Raw genomic sequence first — 24,949 nt, 5'->3', positions numbered from 1 at the left:
ATCAATTAAGCATGTCTTTCTATTGATGTATCACATGCTTATGGTCATGGTCAATTTGAATCATAAAGACAACTGCTATTCTTTTCCCTGTTTCACAAAAAACTCACATATAATAATTTCTTACATAAAGTAGCTACAACAAAAATAATGTATAACAATTATATTACTGAATGGAAACTGTCAGAAATCCTTCAAAAATTATAATTACGTACTGTGTAAAAAAATTTTTACCTTTGTATTTTCCTTGAATGATGAAGCTTTGACATTCTCGCTAAGCTTGACAGACACAAATTTGTCATAGGGCGTTCCAAATATTTCATCAATCTTACCAATCTAAAACATAAATAATACTGAATTATTTCCTTGATGTACCATGGAGAAACTCAAACCAATGTTAAAATATATGTGATTAGTCAAACCTTAAAAAGTTTTATGAACTACAATACAATTTTCTTTACCTCAGACCAATCCCCCAACCAAAGCAGAGTGACCCCAAAAAAGAAAACACATTCACCATCATTTATTCAACTGCTACCTTGCCAGAAGTGTGCTGACATCACACTTCAGATTACCCTCCAACTCCAACATCCCTACCACTACTCCAGAGTGCAGGCACTGCACTTCCCAACTGCAAGACAAGTTTAGCAAACTAGTTTCCCCTAAATTTCTTTATAAATGTTACCCTGCCAACGTATTAAAAAAAAAATGATCTGTGAAAAGAAATTTCCACTGCCTGCAACCTACCATTTCATGCACCACTCTGGTCGTACCCTCGGTAAAATGGACCAACTCCTCCTAATCGCAAGTTTGTATTGTTCAGACTTTGTCTAGGACCCTGTCCATTTTCACTGTGGTAGTAAAGACAAGCTTCTCATTGTCTAACTGGAAATTATGCTGCCAGAGACAAAATAATTGTTTATGAAAAGCACAAACAAAGCAAGAAAGAGCAAGCAGGCAGGCAGATGGTTAAAGAATTTAACTTAACATTTCATTTTTGGTGTCACAAGTACAGTACAGTACACAGTATGCCTCCCACCTCTACCTGGCTTTCCCCTAACCCCCACTCACTTGCAATGCACCCTCCACCATCACTCCATTGTAGATAGGCAGACTTACAATATAACCAGTGGGTGCATGCACACAAATTAGCATCTTTTTTTCTTACTGACACCTTTATCCTTATCTTCCACTTTCCATATACACTATTTTACCCTTATCTTGCACCTTCCATATACACTATCTTATTTTAGTTACTACCATACTAGGTAATGATCAGACCTATCAATTACAACTCTAGGTATATGAATCTTCAAAAGCCTACTTTTAACCTTTCATTTTACAGCACATATGGTAATCCAACAGACCGCTCTCATTATATATTAAGGTTGGTAGGATTACCCACAATAAGTCAGGTAAAAGTACAAGAGTGCAACTAATGTGACATTTTATTGTGGCAAAGCTCCTGGAGAGTGAAATGTTGCCACAATAAAATGTTGCATTAGTTGCACTTGTGTCCTTTTACCTAATATCCTCTCATTATGCACTGCATACTACCACTTATAACTTTTTTTTTTCATTCAACAAGTCAGCCGTCTCCCACCAAGGCAGGGTGACCCAAAAAGAAACTTTCATCATCATCCAATACTTTCACCTCACCCACACATCATTGCTGTCTTTGCAGAGGTGCCCAGATACAGCAGTTTAGAAGCATATATACAGATAAATAACATACTCCTCCAAACTGCCAATATCCCAAACTCCTCCTTTAAAGTGCAGGCATTGTACTTCCCATTTCCAGTACTCAAGTTTGGCTATATAAAAATAACTGGTTTCCCTGAATCTCTTCACTAAAGATTACCCTGCTAACACTCCAACAGCTCATCAGGTCCCAAAAACCATTCGTCTCCATTCACTCCTATCTAATACACTCACACATGGGCAATTGCTGGAAGTCCAAGCCCCTCGCCCACAAAACATTCTTTACCTCCTCCCTCCAACCTTTTCTAGGACAACCCCTACCCGGCCTTCCTTCCCCTACAGATTTATACGCTCTCCAAGTCATTCTACTTTGGTCCATTCTCTCTAAATGACCAAACCACCTTAACAACCTCTTGTCAGCCCTCTGACTAATACTTTTAGTAACTCCACACCTCCTCCTAATATCCACACTCTGAATTCTCTGCATAATATTTACACCACACATTGCCGATTGGCAGGGCATTTCCACTGCCTCCAGCCACCTCCTTGCTGCAGCATTTGCAACCCAAGCTTCACACCCATATAATAGTGTTGGTACCACTATACTTTCGTACATTCCCTTCTTTGCCTCCATGGATAACGTTTTTTGTCTCCACAAATACCTCAACACACCGATCACCTTTTTCCCTTCATCAATTCTACGGTTAACCTCTTCCTTCATAAACCCATCTGCTGACAAGTCAACTCCCAAATATCTGAAAACATTCACTTCCTCCATACTCCCTCTCTCCAATGTGATATTAAATTTTTCTTTATCTAAATCATTAGATACCCTCAACACCCTACTCTTATCTATGTTCACTTTCAACTTTCCACCTTTACATACCCTCCCAAACTTATCCACTAACCTTTGCAACTTTTCTTAAGAATCTCCCAAAAGCACAGTATCATCAGCAAAAAGTAACTATGTCAACTCCCATTTTGTATTGAATTCCCCATAATTTAATCCCACCCCTCTCCAACACCCTAGCATTTACTTCTTTTACAACCTCATCTATAAATATATTAAACAACCATGGTGACATTACACATCCCTGTCTAAGATCTACTTTTAGTTGGAAATAATCTCCCCCCTCTCCTACACACCCTAACCTGAGTCTCACTATCCTCATAAAAACTCTTTACAGCATTTAGTAACTTACTACCTATTCCATAAACTTGCAACAACTGCCACATTGCTCTACTATCCACTCTATCATATGCTTTTTCTAAATCCATAATTGCAATGAAAACTTCCCTACCTTTATCTAAATTCTGTTCACATATATACTTCAATGTAAACACTTAATCTACACATCCCCTACCCACTCTAAAACCTCCTTGCTCATCTGCAATCCTACTCTTTGTCTTACCTCTAATTCTTTCAATAATAACCCTACTGTACACCTTTCCTGGTATACTCAGTAAACTTATTCCCCTATAATTTTTACAATCTCTTTTGTCCCCCTTCCCTTTATATGAAGAAACTATACATGCTCTCTGCCAATCCCTAGGTACCTTCCCTTCTTTCATACATTTATTAAACAAAAATACCAACCACTCCAACGCTATATCCACCCCCTGCTTTTAATATTTCTGTCATGATCCCATCAGTTCCAGCTGCTTTACCCCTTTTCATTCTACGTAATGCTTCACGCACCTCTCCCACACCCCCATCCTGCTCTTGTTCACTCCTAAAAGATGTTATATTTAGCTGGCCAGTGCATGAAATTACCTCCTCCCTTTCTTCATCGACATTTAATCCGTTGACTGTTTCGGCCATATATATACATCTTACGAGCCAATGTTTTTGACGTATTAATACGCATAAATTCTAGCAGCTTCAAATCAAGCAGGAGAAAGCTGGTAGGCCCACATGTGAGAGAATGGGTCGCCATGGTCAGTGTGCACAGTATAATAAAAATCGGGGAGCCAGTGATGCATTGTGAGAGTGCCATTTCAGTAGTCTTTGTTCAGCATGCCTAGCATGCGAATCTGGAACTCTTCTCTTCCCCAGTGATAGCTCTAACACAGATGGAAGTGTCTGCAAAGATGAATTTCATAGCTTTGAGGAGTTTGACCAAAAGCAATGCCCAGGATACGAGAAGGAAGGAAGGAAGGAAGTAAGGAGGGAAGGAAGAGATGAGCTTCCAGATGCTAATAGCAGTTGTAGGAGTGTCCAGTGACTACATATGTGTATATATATTATAGAACAATAATAATAAAAAAAATTTTGTATTGTTGGTTTGTGTAAACAAGTTTTGTAAACAATATAATGATAATTTTTGTGCAGTTATTGTGTTGCATACAACGAGTGCATATCTGTACATTGCACCTTACTTTGGTCTTACAGGCCACATAAGTGACTTGAAAAAAAAATATTGGAAAATACAAGAAACTTTCAAATGGGAGTAAATATAAGTGTACTGGGTGAGCAGCATTCGCTGCTGTTGCCATTACAGGTATGATAACAGATGCCATCTTTCCAACGGGATACCAAATCCTGAGGAAAGACAGAGGGAACGGGGGGTGGAGGAGTGGCATTGCTGATCAAAAATCGCTGAAATTTTGATGAGCTGGAGAGAGGAGACAGCGGAGAAGAAAGTGATTACATAGCGGGAACGCTTCACTCTGGAGGTCCCAAGGTGGTAATAGCAGTGATGTATAACCCACCACAGAACAGCAGGAGGCCAAGGCAAGAGTTGATGGTTGACACACTGGCTGCAGTGGCCAGAAGAGCTCATGCATGCAGGGCAAAGCTCCTGATCATGGGTGACTTTAACCACAAGGAGATCGATTGGGAGAACTTGGACCTGCATGGGGGCCAAGATACATGGAGGGCTAAGATGATGGAGGTGGTACTGGAAAACTTCATGTACCAACACGTAAGGGACACTACAAGAGAGAGAGGAGAGGATGAACCAGCAAGGCTGGACTTAGTATTCACCTTGAGTAGTGCAGATATCGAGGACATCACATATGAAAGACCCCTTGGGGCCAGCGACCATGTGATTTTAAGCTTCGAATACACAGTAGAGCTACAAGTGGAGGGAGAAGCAGGAAGGCCAGGACGAATGAAGCCAAACTACAAGAAAGGGGACTACACAGGAATCAGGAACTTCCTGAACAGGGTTCAGTGGGACAGAGAACTGGCAGGGAAGCCAGTTAATGAGATGATGGAATATGTAGCAACAAAATGCAAGGAGGCTGAGGAGAGGTTTGTACCCAAGGGTAACAGGAATAACGAAAAAGCCAGGATGAGCCCATGGTTCACCCAAAGGTGCAGGGAGGCAAAAACCAAGTGTGCTAGGGAATGGAAGAAATATAGAAGGCAAAGGACCCAGGAGAATAAGGAGAGCAGTCGTAGAGCCAGAAACGAATATGCACAGATAAGAAGGGAGGCCCAAAGACAATATGAAAACGACATAGCAGCGAAAGCCAAATCTGACCCGAAACTGTTATACAGCCACATCAGGAGGAAAACAACAGTCAAGGACCAGGTAATCAGGCTAAGGAAGGAAGGAGGAGAGACAACAAGAAATGACCGTGAAGTATGTGAGGAACTCAACAAGAGATTCAAAGAAGTGTTCACAGAGGAGACAGAAGGGGCTCCAGAAAGACAGAGAGGTGGGGCACACCACCATGTGCTGGACACAGTGCACACAACCGAGGAAGAAGTGAAGAGGCTTCTGAGTGAGCTAGATACCTCAAAGGCAATGGGGCCAGATAACATCTCCCCATGGGTACTGAGAGAGGGAGCAGAGGCTCTATGTGTACCCCTAACAACAATATTCAATACATCTATTGAAACAGGGAGATTGCCTGAGGCATGGAAGACAGCAAATGTAGTCCCAATCTTTAAAAAAGGAGACAGACATGAAGCACTAAACTACAGACCAGTGTCACTGACATGTACAGCATGCAAAATCATGGAGAAGATTATCAGGAGAAGAGTGGTGGAACACCTAGAAAGGAATGATCTCATCAAAAGCAGCCAATATGGTTTCAGGGATGAGAAATCCTGTGTCACAAACCTACTGGAGTTCTATGACATGGTGACAGCAGTAAGACAAGAGAGAGAGGGGTGGGTGGATTGCATTTTCTTGGACTGCAAGAAGGCGTTTGACACAGTTCCACACAAGAGATTGGTGCAAAAACTGGAGGACCAAGCAGGGATAACAGGGAAGGCACTACAATGGATCAGGAAATACTTGTCAGGAAGACAGCAGCGAGTCATGGTACGTGGCGAGGTGTCAGAGTGGGCCCCTGTGACCAGCGGTCACAGGGGTCAGTCCTAGGACCAGTGCTGTTTCTGGTATTTGTGAACGACATGACGGAAGGAATAGACTCTGAGGTGTCCCTGTTTGCAGATGACATGAAGTTGATAAGAAGAATTCACTTGATTGAAGACCAGGCAGAACTACAAAGGGATCTGGACAGGCTGCAGACCTGGTCCAGCAGTTGGCTCCTGGAGTTCAGTCCCAAGTGCAAAGTCATGAAGATTGGGGAAGGGCAAAGAAGACCACAGACGGAGTACAGTCTAGGGTGCCAGACTACAAACCTCACTCAAGGAAAAAGATCTTGGGGTGAGTATAACACCAGGCCCATCTGAAGCGCACATCAACCAAATAACTGCTGCAGCATATGGGCGCCTAGCAAACCTCAGAACAGCATTCTGACATCTTAATAAGGAATCGTTCAGGACCCTGTACACCGTGTACGTTAGCCCATATTGGAGTACGCGGCACCAGTTTGGAACCCACACCTAGCCAAGCACGTAAAGAAACTAGAGAAAGTGCAAAGGTTTGCAACAAGACTAGTCCCAGAGCTAAGAGGTATGTCCTATGAGGAGAGGTTAAGGGAAATCAACCTGACGACACTGGAGGACAGGAGAGATAGGGGGGGACATGATAACGACATACAAAATACTGAGAGGAATTGACAAGGTGGACAAAGACAGGATGTTCCAGAGATTGGACACAGTAAGAAGGGGACACAGTTGGAAGTTGAAGACACAGATGAATCACAGGGATGTTAGGAAGTATTTCTTCAGCCACAGAGTAGTCAGTAAGTGGAATAGTTTGGGAAGCGATGTAGTGGAGGCAGGATCCATACATAGCTTTAAGAAGAGGTATGATAAAGCTCACGGTTCAGGGAGAGTGACCTAGTAGCGAACAGTGAAGAGGTGGGGCCAGGAGCTCGGACTTGACCCCTGCAACCTCAACTAGGCGAGTACAACTAGGTGAGTACATGGCTCATTTTCTGCCAACTTTATGCCTCTATATCTCGATAAGTATGGATCGCAAAAAATTTTTTTAGGCTAAAAACACTCAGCAAACTGATCCAAAGATTTTGGTAAGAAAAAATCATTTTTTTTTTTTTTTTAATATTTTGTGACATATGAAGACAGTTTCAGAATTGGGCTTGCAACAGTCAAAGGGTTAAAAGTTCCTCAAAATATTCCCGCCATCTACCCAATACCTCCAGCTCCCCATCTACTAAATCCCCTACTCTGTTTTTAACTCACAAATCCATTCGTTCCCTAGGCTTTCTTGTTAATCTCACTCCAAAAATTTTTCTTATTTTCTTCAAAATTTCTTGACAATGCCTCTCCCACTCTTATCATCTGCTCTCCTTTTGCACTCTCTCACCACTCTCTTCACCTTTCTTTTACTCTTCATATACTCTACTCTTCTTATAACACTTCTGCTTCATAAAAACCTCTCATAAGCTACCTTTTCCTCTTTTATCACACCCTTCACTTCATCATTCCACCAATAACTCTCTTTCCTCCTTTCCTCACTTATAAGTATGTATTATTAAACCTCTTTCTAAACATAGCTCAGCTAAAGGCAACTCATTACCATTTACACCAGGATCTCCAAATTTTCTGGCTCACAATATTTAAAGATGTATGACTACTTCAATTTAGATACCTACTATAATGATAAATTAGACACATGTGCAACTCTTGGGTATCTTTATTGAGGAAATGTTTCGCCACACAGTGGCTTCATCAGTCCATACAATCGTGTCAGACACTGCAACTCCTTGGGATCTTAATACTTGGGAATTCTTCGCTTGCCTAACCCTTGGGTATGACCTACTTCCACATTGAACAAATGTGACACCACCTACAACTGCTGCACCTCTCCTGCCTACGGTTTATAAGCTCCTTCTCCACCCATATACCGTATTCTATTCAAGATTGATGGACTGACCACATCGACTCAAGGTTGAGGGACTGATTACCTCATTCTCCTCCTGTTCTTCAAGATTCTTCTTTGTATGGACTGATGAAGCCACTGTGTGGCAAAACGTTTCCTCAATAAAGATACCCAAGAGTTGCACATGTGTCTAATTCATCAACATGTCGGTTCTCTGAACCATTCACCTACAACCTACTATAATATATATATATATACGTAGTATATATAAAAAAAAAGAGACTAAATTAACTCAAAAGTCTCACTGAATAATTTATAAACAAATTATTGACAGTACTTCTCACCTGCTCTTTATTTTCTAAAAATATTGGAGCATTGAAGTAGGGAACATCTTTGTGTGTCACTTTACACACAAGGTCCTCTTGTGCTGTGTGTGTAAAGTAACCATACTCCAGCACCTGAAAATATTCATAACAAGAATTTACATCTTTTGGGGAGCTAAAAATATATACAAAATATTAACATGCACCACCTTAATAAGGCCCCAGAGTAATGAAAAGCAAACCCAAGGTTAACTAGAAAATACTCAATTTCATCACGTGTGATTTCTACATAGCTAAACTTCTGATATAAATTGAATGGGAGAAACCTAGGTATTCTTTCAAATACAGTGGACCCTCGACCAATGATATTAATCCATTCCAGAGAGCTTGTTCTTAGCCGAATTTATCGTTTGCCGAATTAATTTTCCCCATAAGAAATAATGGAAATCCAATTAATCCATTCCAGACAGCCAAAAGTATTAAAAAAATAAATTTTTTTTCATGAAATATACATTTCCCTACAAAGAAAACAATGAGACATGCACAATAACTACATAAATAAATGCTAAAATGACACTTACCTGTACTGAAGAGTAAAGTGGACCCCCGCTTTACAAACACCTCCCAATGCGACCAATTATGTAAGTGTATTTATGCAAGTGCGTTTGTACGTGTACGTTTGGGGGTCTGAAAAGGACTAATCTAATTCACAATATTCCTTACCTGGAGTTTACCTGGAGAAAGTTCCGGGGGTCAACGCCCCTGCGGCCCGGTCTATGACCAGGCCTCCTGGTGGATCAGAGCCTGATCAACCAGGCTGTTGCTGCTGGCTGCACGCAAACCAACGTACGAGCCACAGCCCGGCTGATCAGGAACTGACTTTAGGTGCTTGTCCAGTGCCAGCTTGAAGACTGCCAGGGGTCTGTTGGTAATCCCCCCTTATGTGTGCTGGGAGGCAGTTGAACAGTCTCGGGCCCCTGACACTTATTGTATGGTCTCTTAACGTGCTAGTGACACCCCTGCTTTTCATTGGGGGGATGGTGCATCGTCTGCCAAGTCTTTTGCTTTCGTAGTGAGTGATTTTCGTGTGCAAGTTCGGTACTAGTCCCTCTAGGATTTTCCAGGTGTATATAATCATGTATCTCTCCCTCCTGCGTTCCAGGGAATACAGGTTTAGGAACCTCAAGTGCTCCCAGTAATTGAGGTGTTTTATCTCCGTTATGCGCGCCGTGAAAGTTCTCTATACATTTTCTAGGTCGGCAATTTCACCTGCCTTGAAAGGTTCTGTTAGTGTGCAGCAATACTCCAGCCTAGATAGAACAAGTGACCTGAAGAGTGTCATCATGGGCTTGGCCTCCCTAGTTTTGAAGGTTCTCATTATCCATCCTGTCATTTTTCTAGCAGATGCGATTGATACAATGTTATGGTCCTTGAAGGTGAGATCCTCCGACATGATCACTCCCAGGTCTTTGACATTGGTGTTTCGCTCTATTTTGTGGCCAGAATTTGTTTTGTACTCTGATGAAGATTTAATTTCCTCATGTTTACCATATCTGAGTAATTGAAATTTCTCATCGTTGAACTTCATATTGTTTTCTGCAGCCCACTGAAAGATTTGGTTGATGTCCGCCTGGAGCCTTGCAGTGTCTGCAATGGAAGACACTGTCATGCAGATTCGGGTGTCATCTGGGAACAAATTCGCTCAGTACTGGCACCTGAACATACTTCTGGAATGAAATATCGTAAACCGGGGGTCCACTGTATTGATGATTGATGAGACACTGTTTTTCTTTAACACACTGGTATTTTCAGTGATACATGAGTAAAGGCTTCACTTTGCAATCTCCACTAGCATTACAAGAAAACATGAGAGTTAGCCTGTCTTTCATAGGCTTGTGTCCTGGGAGTGCCTTTTCCTCCTTTGTAATGTAGGTCCTGTTTGGCATTTTCTTCCAGAACAGGCCTGTTTCGTCACAATTGAACACTTAATGGGGGATGGAATTTTTCAGCTTCGCCATGCCTTATCACACTGTGTATGCCACTACGATTCTTAAATCTCTCAAACCAACCTTTGCTGGCCTTAATTCACCAATATGAGCACTAGTTCCAGGCATTTTTTCCTGTTCACCTGGGTGTTAGTCGACTGTTGTGGGTCACATCCTGGGGGACAAGATTAAGGACAACAATGGAAATAAGTTAGACAGTCCTCGATGACGCACTGACTTTCTTGGGTTATCCTGAGTGGCTAACCCTCTGGGGTTAATTGTTTCTCTGTAATTGTTTCTCGTTAAGCGACACCAACAATACTCTCTCCACATCTTCGAGTAGTACAGCTGATGGTGGTGCAGCAGCAGCAGCAGCTGACCATGGTACAGCAGCAGCTGACCGTGGTACAGCAGCAGCTGACCGTGGTACAGCAGCAGCTGACCGTGGTACAGCAGCAGCTGACCGTGGTACAGCAGCAGCTGACCGTGGTACAGCAGCAGCTGACCGTGGTACAGCAGCAGCTGACCATGGTACAGCAGCAGCTGACCATGGTACAGCAGCAGCTGACCATGGTACAGCAGCAGCTGACCATGGTACAGCAGCAGCTGACCGTGGTACAGCAGCAGCTGACCATGGTACAGCAGCAGCTGACCATGGTACAGCAGCAGCTGACCATGGTACAGCAGCATCTGACCGTGGTACAGCAGCAGCTGACCGTGGTACAGCAGTAGCTGACCGTGGTACAGCAGCAGCTGACCATGGTACAGCAGCAGCTGACCGTGGTACAGCAGTAGACTGTGGTACAGCAGCAGTTGACCATGGTACAGCAGCAGCTGATGGTGGTACAGCAGCAGCTGATGGTGTTACAGCAGCAGCCGACCGTGGTACAGCAGCAGCTGACAGTGGCATAGCAGCAGCTGACAGTGGTGCAGCAGCAGCTGACAGTGGTGCAGCAGCAGCAGCTGACCATGGTACGATAGTATTTCGATAGAATTTCTTACCCTTTTTACCACAGGGTTGGCACTAGAAGCTTTCTTTGGGCCCATGGTGGCATATTTAGCAGTTAGAAGCCCAAAAAACAATGGAATAATACAAAATATATCGCATGTATGCGTGAACCGTTCGCCCTGGCTTGTAAACAATGGCACACTAGCTGAAGGCAGGGCAGCTGAGGCACTCAGGCTGGACGGTGGAAGGCGGATGCGTTCGGGACAAATGTCCTTACCCGAGTTTTTCACCGTTGGTCGAGCCAATATTTTTACACAGAAATGCATTGTTAGGCTATTTTATCTTTAGACGATGCCAGTGTTGGTCGAGGGTCCACTGTATTTTGATATCCTTATTTCTCAGATTTATCTAAGTAAATAAAAAAAAATGCTTCTTCAAGGCAAATTCAACCCAGCTATTTTCCCTTCACTGTTTCTCACAGGGTAATTTAACAACCACATATGCAACATATGAAAGAGGAAAAGGTACCTAGGGATTGGCAGAGAGAGGATGTAAAAATTAATGGGGAATAAGTTAACTGAGTACACCAGGAAAAGTGTATGGTAGGGTTATTTTTGAAAGAATTAGAGGTTAACTGAGTGCACCAGGAAAAGTGTATGGTAGGGTTATTTTTGAAAGAATTAGAGGTAAGACAGAGAATAGGATTCCAGATGAGCGAGGAGGCTTTAGAGTGGGTAGGGAATGTGTAGATCAAGTGTTTACATTGCAGCATATATGTGAACAGTATTTAGATAAAGGTAAGGAAGTTTTCATTGCATTCATGGATTTAGAAAAGGCATATGATAGAGTGGATAGAGGAGCAATGTGGCAGATGTTCCAAGTACAGTGGACCCCTGCATAACGTTGGCATCGCATAGTGTTAAATCCGCATAGCGATACATTTTATCGCTAAAATTTTGCCTCGCATAGTGCTAAAAAATTTGCTCAACGCGATTCGTCCGAGACACGTCCATGCGGCCTGAGCCAGCCTCATTTGTTCTGCCAGTGGCACTGTTTACAAGCCAGCCTCCGCGGTAACATTCAAGCATACAATCGGAACATTTCGTACTATTACAGCCTTTTTATCGTGATTTCACCTGAAAAATAAGTGACCATGGGCCCCAAGAAAGCTTCTAGTGCCAACCCTACAGGAATAAGGGTGAGAATTACTATGGAGATGAAGAAAGAGATCATTGCTAAGTATGAAAGTGGAGTGCATGTCTCCGAGCTGGCCAGGTTGTATAGTAAACCCCAATCAACCATCGCTTCTATTGTGTCCAAGAGAACGACAATCAAGGAAGCTGTTCTTGCCAAAGGTTTAACTGTGCTTTCGAAACAGAGATCGCAAGTGATAGAAGATGTTGAGAGAATGTTATTGGTGTGGATAAACGAAAAACAGATAGCAGGCGATAGCATCTCTCGAGCAATCATAAGTGAAAAGGCTAGGAAGTTGCACGAGGATTTAATTATAAAACTGCCTGCAACTAGTGGTGATGCGAGTGAATTTAAGGCCAGCAAAGGTTGGTTTGAGAGATTTAAGAGGCATAGTGGCATAGTGTGATAAGGCATGGTGAGGCTCCCAGTTCGGACCAAAAAGCAGTGGAAAAATATGTGCATGAATTCAAGGAGTACATAGACAGTGAAGGACTGAAACCTGAACAAGTGTTTAATTGTGACGAAACAGGCCTGTTTTGGAAGAAAATGCCAAGCAGGACCTACATTACTCAGGAGGAAAAGGCACTCCCAGGACATAAGCCTATGAAAGACAGGCTTACTCTTTTCATGTGTGCCAATGCTAGTGGTGAAATTAGACCTTAAGTGCCTCCTGGTGTTAGACAATGCCCCTGGTCATCCTACAGACTTGGCAGAGCGACTTAGTGGGGACATGAGCTTCATTAAAGTGAAGTTTTTGCCTCCTAATACCACTCCTCTCCTGCAGCCCATGGACCAGCAGGTTATTGCAAACTTCAAAAAACTGTACTAAAAACTCTGTTTGAAAGGTGCTTTGTAGTGACCTCAGAAACTCAATTGACTCTAAGAGAGTTTTGGAGAGAGCACTTTAATATCCTCAATTGTGTAAACCTTATAGGTAAGGCTTGGGAGGGAGTGACTAAGTGGACCTTGAACTCTGCTTGGAAGAAACTGTGGCCAGAATGAGTAGACCAAAGGGATTCTGAAGGATTTGAGGCTAACCCTGAGATCCTATGCCAGTTGAGGAATCAATTGTGGCATTGGGGAAGTCCTTGGGGTTGGAGGTTAGTGGGGAGGATGTGGAAGAGTTGGTGGAGGACAATGAAGAACTAACCACTGATGAGCCGCTAGATCAACTTCAACAGCAAGAGGCCACACCTGAGGAAATTGCTTCGGAGGAGGGGAGAGAGAAATTGAAGAAGTTGCCTACTTCAAAGATTAAGGAAATCTGTGCAAAGTGGCTTGAAGTGCAAACCTTCATGGATGAAAATCACCCTCAGACAGCTATAGCAAGCGGTGCTGGTGACTATTACACTGACACTGTTGTGAAACACTTTAGGAAAGTCATAAAGGAACGAGAGGTACAGGCCACTATGGACAGATATGTTGTGCGACAGAAGTCCAGTGACTCTGAAGCTGGTCCTAGTGGCATTAAAAGAAGAAGGGAAGCAACCCCCGAAAAGGACTTGACACCTCAAGTCCTAATGAAGGGGATTCCCCTTCTAAACACTAAAACCAACCAGTCTCCCCTCCTCCCATCCCATCAATCATCACCACATCTTCAATAAAGGTAAGTGTCATGTAACTGTGCATGTTTTCTTAAGTTTGTGTGTATTAAAATTAATATTTCACGTGGTAAAAATTTTTTTTTCATACTTGCACGGATTAATTTGATTTCCATTATTTCTTATGGGGAAAATTAATTCGCATAACGATAATTTTGCATAACATTGAGCTCTCAGGAACGGATTAATAGCGTTATGCAGGGGTCCACTGTACATGTATATGGAATAGGTAGTAAGTTACTAAATGCTGTAAAGAGTTTTTATGAGGATAGTGAGGCTCAGGTTAGGGTGTGTAGGAGGGAGACTACTTCCCGGTAAAAGTAGGTCTTTGACAGGGATGTGTAATGTCACCATGGTTGTTTAATATATTTATAGGGGTTGTAAAAGAAGTAAATGCTAGGGTGTTGGGGAGAGGGATGGGATTAAATTATGGGGAATCAAATACAAAATGGGAGTTACTTTTTGCTGATGATACTGTGCTTATGGGAGATTCTAAAGAAAAGTTGCAAAGGTTAGTGGACGAGTTTGGGAGGGTGTGTAAAGGTAGAAAGTTGAAAGTGAACGTAAATAAGAATAAGGTGATGAGAGTATCAAATGATTTAGATAAAGAAAAATTTGGTATCACATTGGAGAGAGGGAGTATGGAAGAAGTGAATGTTTTCAAATATTTGGGAGTTGACTTGTCAGTGTATGGGTTTATAAAGAATGAGGTTAACCACAGAATTGATGAAGGAAAAAAGGTGAGTGGTGCATTGAGGTATATGTGGAGACAAAAAACATTATCCATAGAGGCAAAGAAGGGAATGTACGAAAATATAGTGGTACCAACACTCTTATATGGGTGTGAAGCTTGGGTTGCAAATACTGCAACAAGGAGGTGGCTGGAGGTAGTGGAGATGTCCTGCCTTAGGGCAATGTGTGGTGTAAATATTATGCACAGAATTTGGAGTGTGGAACTTAGGAGGAGGTGTGGAGTTACTAAAAGTATTAGTCAAAGGGCTGAAGAGGGTTTGTTGAGGTGTTTTGGTCATTTAGAGAATGGATCAAAGTAGAATGATTTGGAGAGCATATAAATCTGTAGAGGAAGGAAGGTGGGGTAGGGATTGTCCTCAGAAAGATTGGAGGGAAGGGGTAAAGGAGGTTTTGTGGGTGAGGGACTTGGACTTCCAGAAAGCATGTGTGAGCGTGTTAGATAGGAGTGAATGGAGACGAATGGTTTTTGGAACCTGACGAGCTTTTGGAGTGTGAGCAGGGTAACATTTTGTGAAGTGACTCTGGGAAACCGGTTAGCCAGACTTGAGTCCTGGAAATTGGAAGTACAATGCTTGCAATTTAAAGGAGGGGTTTGGGATGCTGGCAGTTTGGAGGGACTTCTGAACTGTCGTATCTGAGCACCTCTGCAAAGACAGTGATTATGTATGAGTGAGGTGAAAGTGTTGAATGATGATGAAAGTATTTTCTTTTTGGGGATTTTCTCTTTTTGGGTCACCCTGTCTCTGTGGGATACGACCAACGTGTTAAAAAAAAAAATGTAACATTTGCACTCTTGCCTCTGTGGAAACTTCACTAAGAAAAATAAATCCTCAGGGCACGTGTGAATAGTTTTGAAAAATAATAGGTGTGGAGGTTGCAGTTCACAGGCTCATTTGAAATGTGATGCTTACGAGCTGCAATTAAAACAGCACTGAATGAATGATCGGGAGCAAGGGGCTAGTAATCCCTTCTCTTGTACACATTACTAAAGTTAAAAAGAAACTTTTGTTTTTCTTTTTGGGTCACCCTGCCTCAGTGTGATACAGCTGGTTTGTTGAAAGAAGAAGAGAAGAACATGCAAGATTTCAGGTACGTCTTGCTATTTCTACTTGCACTTAGGTCACACTACATATGCACGTACAAACATATATACATATACTTACTCCGCTGGTTTTTTTCTATTTTCTTACTAGCTCTTGATCTTGTTTATTTCCTCTTATCTCCACGGGTAAGTGGAACAGAATTCTTCCTCCATGAGCCGTACATGTCATAAGAGGTGACTAAAATGCCAGGAGCCCAGGGGCTAGTAACCCCTTCTCCTGTATACATTACTAAATTTAAAAGAAGAAACTTTGGTTTTTCCTTCTGGGCCACCCTGACTCGGTGGGAAATGGCCAGTCTGTTGAAAGAAGAAATTTAGTGTACTCAACACACCAGCCATCTCCCACCAAGGAAGGGTGACCTGAATAAGAAAAAACACTTTTGCCATCACTCATTTTATCACTGTCTTGCCAGAGGCTCACCAATACTACAGTTGAAAACTGCAAATATCCCCACCCCTTTTTCAGAATGCAAGCTCTGTACTTCCCAGCTCCAAGACTAAGTCTAGCTAACCCATTTCTCTGAATCCCTTCATAAATGTTAGCTTGCTTATACTCCAACAATACATCATCATAAAAAACACTTGTCTCCATTCAATATCTAACACACACACACACTTGCTGGATGTTCAAGCTTCTCATATACAAAATCTCCTTTGTAGATGAATGGTTCAGAGAACCGACATGTTGATAAATTAGACACATGTGCAACTCTTGGGTATCTTCACTGAGGAAACGTTTCGCCACTCAGTGGCTTCATCAGTCCATACGTAGGAGAAACTTGAAGAACAGGAGGAGAATGAGGTAATCAGTCCCTCAACCTTGAGTCGATGTGTTCAGTCCATCAATCTTGAATAGAATACGGCATATCAGCGGAGAAGCAGCTTATAAACCATATGGCAGGAGAGGTGCAGCAGTCATAGGTCGTGTCACATTTGTTCAATGTGGAAGTAGGTCGCTTGCCTAATTCTTGGGCACGACCTACTTCCACATTGAACAAATGTGACATGACCTATGACTGCTGCACCTCTCCTGCCATATGGTTTATAAGCTGCTTCTCCGCTGATATGCCGTATTCTATTTAAGATTGATGGACTGAACACATCGACTCAAGGTTGAGGGACTGATTACCTCATTCTCCTCCTGTTCTTCAAGTTTCTCCTACGTATGGACTGATGAAGCCACTGAGTGGCGAAACGTTTCCTCAATGAAGATACCCAAGAGTTGCACATGTGTCTAATTTATCAACATGTCGGTTCTCTGAACCATTCATCTACAAATCTGTCAGACACTGCAACTTCTTGGGATCTTAATACTTAGGAATTCTTCGCTTGCCTAATTCTTGGGCACGACCTACTTCCACATTGAACAAATGTGACACGACCTATGACTGCTGCACCTCTCCTGCCATATGGTTTATAAGCTGCTTCTCCGCTGATATGCCGTATTCTATTCAAGATTGATGGACTGAACACATCGACTCAAGGTTGAGGGACTGATTACCTCATTCTCCTCCTGTTCTTCAAGTTTCTCCTACGTATGGACTGATGAAGCCACTGAGTGGCGAAACGTTTCCTCAATGAAGATACCCAAGAGTTGCACATGTGTCTAATTTATCAAAATCTCCTTTAACTCCTCCCTCTAACTTTTCCTAGAATGACTACTACCCCACCTTCCTTCCACCGGTGGCCCGGTGGCCTGGTGGCTAAAGCTCCCGCTTCACACACGGAGGGCCCGGGTTCGATTCCCGGCGGGTGGAAATTTCGACACGTTTCCTTACACCTATTGTCCTGTTCACCTAGCAGCAAATAGGTACCTGGGTGTTAGTCGACTGGTGTGGGTCGCATCCTGGGGGACAAGATTAAGGACCCCAATGGAAATAAGTTAGACAGTCCTCGATGACGCACTGACTTTCTTGGGTTATCCTGGGTGGCTAACCCTCCGGGGTTAAAAATCCGAACGAAATCTTATCTTATCTTATACACCCTCCAAGTTGTCCATTCTGTTCCATCCTACCTAAATGTCCGAACCACCTTAACAACCCCTCTTCAGCCCTCTGGATAATATTTTTAGCAACCCTGCATCTCCTTCTAATATCCAAGCTATGAATTCTCTACATAAAATTCACACCCCACACTTCCCTCAGCCATGACATCCCCACTGTTTTCGGCCTCCTTGCTCCAACATTCACAACCCCATGCTTCACACCCATATAAGAGCGTTGGCACCACTGCACTACTCTCATACATTTCTCTTTTTGCCTCCCTTACTGTACACAAATTTATATAGCCAAATTTATGAGATATTACATGCAGGGAGTAAGAGAGACTTAACAGAAAAGTTGGTATTAATAATGCCAAAAAGATACCGAAATAAAATTTAGCGGGGTAGTAATAAACCTATAGGGGTCACAGCACCTGGGGGAATGGAAGGTATTTAGACTCGTTTCAAGCAATTGGACTATAGGTTCAATTCCTTATATCAAGAGCCCTTTATCAGCATCAAGGAACCTCCTTCAATGGGTACTGAAATAAAATGTGAAGGGTTATAACCTTATCTACATTTGTAAAATGTAATAGAAAAAATCCATGTATACACTTACTTCTCCAGGCACATCATCAAAACCACGCCCTCCTCCTCCATGAAAACCTATAACATAAAAAAAATAATTATACATTGGTGCAGTACAGTACTTAAGGAAAATAACAAAGCACATACAAAATTTTCATTACATGCCACTAACAAGTCTTAATCATCCAGTCAAAACTCTGCATAATCTTTTTGTCAAAAAATGTATAAGCTTTTCAAGAAATGTTAACCTACTGGAAATGAGAATGATTTAACAGTTACACATCAACTACAGTACTTCCTGAACAAAAAGGAATGTAATAATGTTGGTAGAATTACCGACAATATGTAAAGTAAAAGGACACAAGTGCAACTAATGTGACATTTTATTGTGGCAACGTTTCGCTCTCCAGGAGCTTTGTCAAGCCGATATCAGCTTGACAAAGCTCCTGGAGAGCGAAACGTTGCCACAATAAAATGTCACATTAGTTGCACTTGTGTCCTTTTACTTTACATGCAACAAAAAGGAAGTTTGATATTAACAGCATACATCTACTTGATATTTTACTAGTTATAATATAGTTAATATCCAGTGCTTTTACACAATGTTATAGAAGATACAGCAGTTGATATACAGTGCAGTACTATATACATAATACATAGCACAGTATGCAGACTAGTACCATATGTGCACTTACCACCACCTCCACCTCTGCCAAATCCACCGCCGCCTCCTCTGCCAAATCCACCACCACCACCTCTGCCAAACCCACTGCCGCCACCTCTGCCATATCCACCACCACCTCTTCCATAACCACCACCGCCACCACGTCCACCCCTTCCAAACATCTTTACCTGCCATGGAAGTAATCATAAATTAATTAAATAACAATATTTACAGTACTGTACATAAATCAATATTATAAACAGGAAAGTACTGGGCTGTAACAGGGACTTAATGATATGCATTGAAAATTTGCCAGTTGGTAGACAGCAACCACCCAGGGAGGTACTACCGTTCTGCCAAGTGAGTGTAAAACGAAAGCCTGTAATTGTTTTACATGATGGTAGGATTGCTGGTGTTTTTTGTATGTCTCATAAATATGTAAGATTACAGGTACGTCTTGCTACTTCTACTTACACTTATGTCACACTACACATACATGTATATGTTTATTTATATATACTCATCTGAGTTTTCTTTGATTTTATCTTAATAGTTCTTGGTCTTATTACTTTTCCTTTTATAACCACGGGGAAGTGGAATAAGAATCTTTCCTCAGTAAGCCATGCATGTTGTAAAAGTCAACTAAAATGCCAGGAACATTGGGCTAGTAACCCCTTTTCCTGAAATAATTGCTAAAAAGAATAATAAGAAGAAAATTGTCAAAGTGAAATCGGTTATTTTTATACAGCCAGACTTTAGTCCTGGAAATGGGAAGTACAATGCCTGCACTCTAAAGGAGGGGTTCGGGATATTGGCAGTTTGGAGGGATATGTTGTGTATATTTATACGTATATGCTTCTAAACTGTTGTGTTCTGAGCACCTCTGCAAAAACAGTGATTATGTGTGAGTGCGGTGAAAGTGTTGAATGATGATGAAAACATTTTCTTTTTGGGGATTTTCTTTCTTTTTGGATCACCCTGCCTCGATGGGAGATGGCCGACTTGTAAAAAAAAAAAAAAAAAATTACAATACAATAAGACATTATTATCTTATTTAAAATTTGAAGCATCAGTCTATAAAAACACACAAATTAAATCTGAATAAAGCTTATTAATTAGTGAATTGGTGACTAATGGATGCCAATTTTAGTGAGTTGGTGACCTTACTATATATCAGTTAATAGTGAGTTGGTGACTCGACTTCATATGAATTATCAGTGAGCTGGTAACTTTACTAGACAATTATTAATTATTACTACTACTACAGGATTCTCACTAATTAAACATTATTTCATAATAGGCATTAAGATTAAACACAGTTGATTTTAAAGACACAATATAAATTTGTATGACTGCAATAAGCACATAGTTATTGTAGGCAGTCATTGGTGATAGATTACAGTGTAACCTAGGATAACCAAATAAATTTAAAGTGTCCTTTACTTCCACTGGGGTCTTCTGTTATTTCTATGTGACTTTTGGGCATTTTTTCATACTCTTAAATTTCCACAATATTCATTAAGGGTAAATTATGAAAATGTAATCTCAGCTATTCTAACAAGTTAAACAGTATAGAAGACTTTCAGATTTTCTGCCAATGAGAGCTACTGATCCAAAATTTAAAAAAAAAAGCTAAGTAATGTAGATTATTTCCGTAAAGATGTTGCAAGTCCTCCTCCTTATGATATAACCTACACTGCCCCCTCCCCCCAGATGTGACTCACAAGTCGAGTAACACCCAGGTACCTACTTACCGCTAGGTTAACAAGGGCAGCAGGTGTAAGGAAACATACCTAACGATACACCCGTGCCGAGGATCGATCCCAGACCCCTCAGTGTGCGAGCTGAGGATGCTACCAAGCCAGAGGAAACTCTTCTTTGCTTTATAGTTTCAATACTGATTTAGGCAGCACATTTTATGCAAGACTCCCGAAAAGCAAGAATTAATATGGGGGAAGTTTTAAGGGACCTAATAACCCTGACATAAGAACCTTCAAGATTGTTCACCTAAGTTATCAATTATTTATTACATTTAGGAGGGAAGCACCAAACCCGTAGGGCGATCACACAGCATCTAGTGAACGGAAGGCATTCAGGTTTGATCCAAGGAAGAGGAGAGCAGGTCCTGGGCCCCAATAGAAATGTCACTTTATCTTGACTATTTTGGTTTATCCTAGGTAATTTACACTATGTATGATAATTGTACTTATGTATACCTGTGCCCAAATAAACTTACTTCCAACTGCTTGGATCAAGAGCCCCTCGCCTGCTTCAAGGCACCTCCCTAGCGAGAAGCATGAAAATGCCCTTTATTTTGTATATTTACCACTGTATATAATGTGTAATTATCCAATTTGCAATGCAAATATTCGGTATGTATTGTACGTGCCTCTCTAGAGTGTATGAGTCACCCAGATATTCAGTGAGAGTGTATAAAGTAAAGTGGTGTAGCAGCAGCAGCAGCAGAGGTGTTGTTTACCCTCACTGTACCATGTGCACACACACGCATCTGCTAACAATAACCATTCTTTATTTATTTAAAAATTGTTTATTATAATACCACATAGCAAGTTGTATTCATAGGTAAGTGTACTAATAATGCGGCATTTTTATAAAAGTACAAACGGAGTCTCATTTTTTTTACCTGTATTAGCAAATGCTACCAAAGGCGGGTGATTTGAATTTTTTTTTTATTAAGGTTATTAATCCTGAGTTTGTTCCTTCCCTGGGGGGGGGGGTTGTTACCTTGCTGGAGGGCTTAATAACCCATGATAACTCAAGTCTGAGTGTGTATGTGCTCCTCAGCTATGTGTTCCTATGTTCAACCATTTAGATTTTAGATTTTGCCACCAAAGTGGCTAGTTTATTATGCACCCCATATCCATCCTGTGGACGGTAGCGCGAGAACATATGGATACACAAAAGGCCTAGGAACTAGGCCCCAAAGGGTTAACAGGAATACATATGGATTTATATCTACATATCTATAGTTCACTTATCTGTTGCAAGCAAATTTAGGAAATTTGCTTAGTATATCTGGTATCTTATTTTCATTAATAAGATATCTTGACATGTCACATAGGTTATTATACTGTCTGTCTCTGTATTCCTCAATAAGTGGACAATTAAGCACATAGTGTTCAAGAGAGTGACCATATGCCTGATCACATAATTTACATTTAGTTTGATCATCATCTGTGTGTCTCCCAAACTGCCAGAAGTACTTGTAACCAAGCCTAAGCCTGGCCACTAGATAAGATAAGATAAGATAAGATAAGATTTCGTTCGGATTTTTAACCCCGGAGGGTTAGCCACCCAGGATAACCCAAGAAAGTCAGTGCGTCATCGAGGACTGTCTAACTTATTTCCATTGGGGTCCTTAATCTTGTCCCCCAGGATGCGACCCACACCAGTCGACTAACACCCAGGTACCTATTTGCTGCTAGGTGAACAGGACAATAGGTGTAAGGAAACGTGTCGGATTTTCCACCCGCCGGGAATCGAACCCGGGCCCTCCGTGTGTGAAGCGGGAGCTTTAGCCACCAGACCACCGGGCCACTACAACATCAGTCAGTCTGTTCACATTGCAAGTTGCTCCACAAACATACTTATCTACGTTCATGTTATCATAGTGGGTTATAGATCTACTCAGGCTTCTAACTGCATTCCTATAACAATCATTTTCATTATTTACTTCTCTCCTAATATTATTCCTAATGCTAGACACAGATATACCGAAGTTATATTCTACATTCTCCTTCTGGGTACTCTTCTTGGCTAACATATCAACTTTATCATGAAGGAGTAATCCAGTGTGTGATGGGATCCATAGCAATTGTACATTAATTCCTTTGTCCCTAATTTTTGAGTATCTATACCTGGCTTCTCAAATGAGCATGTTGTTGGAGTCATTATATGAGTCAAGATGTTAGGTAAGACACATATGCAACAGTTAGGTATCTTTATTATGAAACGTTTCGCCTACACAGTAGGCTTCTTCAGTCAAGTACAGAAAAGTTGATAGAAGCAGAAGATACTTGAAGACGATGTAATCAGTCCATCACCCTTAAAGTTTTGAGGTGGTCAGTCCCTCAGTCTGGAGAAGAGCATTGTTCCATAGTATGAAACAATATGGAGAAGAAGTGACAGGATGGAGCTTTTATAGCGCCAGGAGGTGAGACGTAGGCCACTAGGAGAGGTAAGAACTCAGATGTTGAAAGGTTAGGTCCCTCTCAAACCCAGCCCCTCTCACAAGTGGAAGTTGTGACCTAACCTTTCAACATCTGAGTTCTTACCTCTCCTAGTGGCCTACGTCTCACCTCCTGGCGCTATAAAAGCTCCATCCTGTCACTTCTTCTCCATATTGTTTCATACTATGGAACAATGCTCTTCTCCAGACTGAGGGACTGACCACCTCAAAACTTTAAGGGTGATGGACTGATTACATCGTCTTCAAGTATCTTCTGCTTCTATCAACTTTTCTGTACTTGACTGAAGAAGCCTACTGTGTAGGCGAAACGTTTCATAATAAAGATACCTAACTGTTGCATATGTGTCTTACCTAACAACCTGTCGGTATTTTATACCATTTTAATGTTCAATCTGTCAGACACTGCAACACAAGGGTATCTTGGTACAGACCTGCAATCAACTTCGACAACTTCCACTAGTGAGAGGGGCTGGGTTTGAGAGGGACCTAACCTTTCAACATCTGAGTTCTTACCTCTCCTAGTGGCCTACGTCTCACCTCCTGGCGCTATAAAAGCTCCATCCTGTCACTTCTTCTCCATATTGTTTCATACTATGGAACAATGCTCTTCTCCAGACTGAGGGACTGACCACCTCAAAACTTTAAGGGTGATGGACTGATTACATCGTCTTCAAGTATCTTCTGCTTCTATCAACTTTTCTGTACTTGACTGAAGAAGCCTACTGTGTAGGCGAAACGTTTCATAATAAAGATACCTAACTGTTGCATATGTGTCTTACCTAACAACCTGTCGGTATTTTATACCATTTTAATGTTCAGCCTTCAATGATGACATAGAATCAGTAATGATGATAGAGTCAAGCTCAGTGTCATAGGTTAGCTTTAGCGCCATTAGGATTGCAAACAATTCAGTTTGCAGTGTAGACGCCCAGTTGTTAATTCTTATGCCTAACTCAACAAATTTATTATCGTTCTTAACTAGGGAGGTGGCAACAAGAGCAGATGCAGCCCTGCCAGAAGACTCCTGTTTAGATCCATCAGTGTATATAACTTGTGATAACTTATTACTACCAGCTAGGTGAGAAATTTCTTCTTATGCAGTTGCTCTAACAAGAGATTTAAGGAAGGGATTACTAGCAATAAACTTCTTGGGAGGGACTTGTAGGTATGTGATATTAAATGAACACATCTTCCATGGAGGGGTGAAATGCTCTTGTTGCCTACAGTGATACAGTTCATGCAGGTTATAAAACTTAATGCAATTGCACGTTTTCACAATCCATTTAGATCTGTGTGTATTTACCTCTAGACACTTGGTAAGATTCACTGTGACAGTGTCTGGTTCGTTTCTCAACATTCTATTACCGAGTACAGTGTTAATTTCAACAATCCTATCACTGATACTAGAAATACCAAGCTCCTTCCTCATGTTAAGAACTTTTGTAGATCTGGGACAGCCAAGAATAATCCTGAGAGCTTCATTTTGCATTAACTCCAAGGGTCGGAGAGAACTTTCTCTAGCTAATATCAACATGGGAGCAGCATAATCAATTAAGGACCTAACATAGGCTATGTACATCATTCTCACGATTCTCACATTAGCACCATAGTTGGGATTGTAGCCAGCAACAGCTTTGAGGGCATTTAGCCTAGCTTTGCATTTCTTGTTTAGTTGTGGTATAGTGGATTTGTTAA

The 24,949-nt window shown here is 41.5% G+C and overlaps 1 protein-coding gene across 4 annotated transcripts in view; it reads right to left on the bottom strand.

Moving 5' to 3' along the window:
• LOC128685233 (probable H/ACA ribonucleoprotein complex subunit 1) overlaps window positions 1-21,539 on the bottom strand; it is a 41,850-nt gene extending 20,311 nt beyond the window's left edge. For 2 of the 4 annotated variants that reach the window (XM_070082990.1, XM_070082993.1), the window contains exons 1-5: window positions 21,281-21,535; window positions 19,076-19,232; window positions 18,412-18,458; window positions 8,249-8,362; window positions 232-333 (exon numbers count right to left, since the gene is read on the bottom strand). In XM_070082990.1, coding sequence (XP_069939091.1) covers window positions 232-333; window positions 8,249-8,362; window positions 18,412-18,458; window positions 19,076-19,226 — 414 coding nt within the window. In that variant the 5' untranslated portion in view covers window positions 19,227-19,232; window positions 21,281-21,535. Of the gene's footprint in view, window positions 1-231; window positions 334-8,248; window positions 8,363-18,411; window positions 18,459-19,075; window positions 19,233-21,280 lie in introns of all 4 variants that reach the window. The other 2 variants (XM_070082992.1, XM_070082991.1) reach the window with 2 other exon arrangements.
• Between the last annotated feature and the right edge of the window lie 3,410 nt (window positions 21,540-24,949).

Source organism: Cherax quadricarinatus, chromosome 8 (assembly GCF_038502225.1).
Source record: "Cherax quadricarinatus isolate ZL_2023a chromosome 8, ASM3850222v1, whole genome shotgun sequence".
Lineage (NCBI taxonomy): Eukaryota > Metazoa > Arthropoda > Malacostraca > Decapoda > Parastacidae > Cherax > Cherax quadricarinatus.
This window is presented reverse-complemented; position numbering and strand designations above follow the sequence as displayed.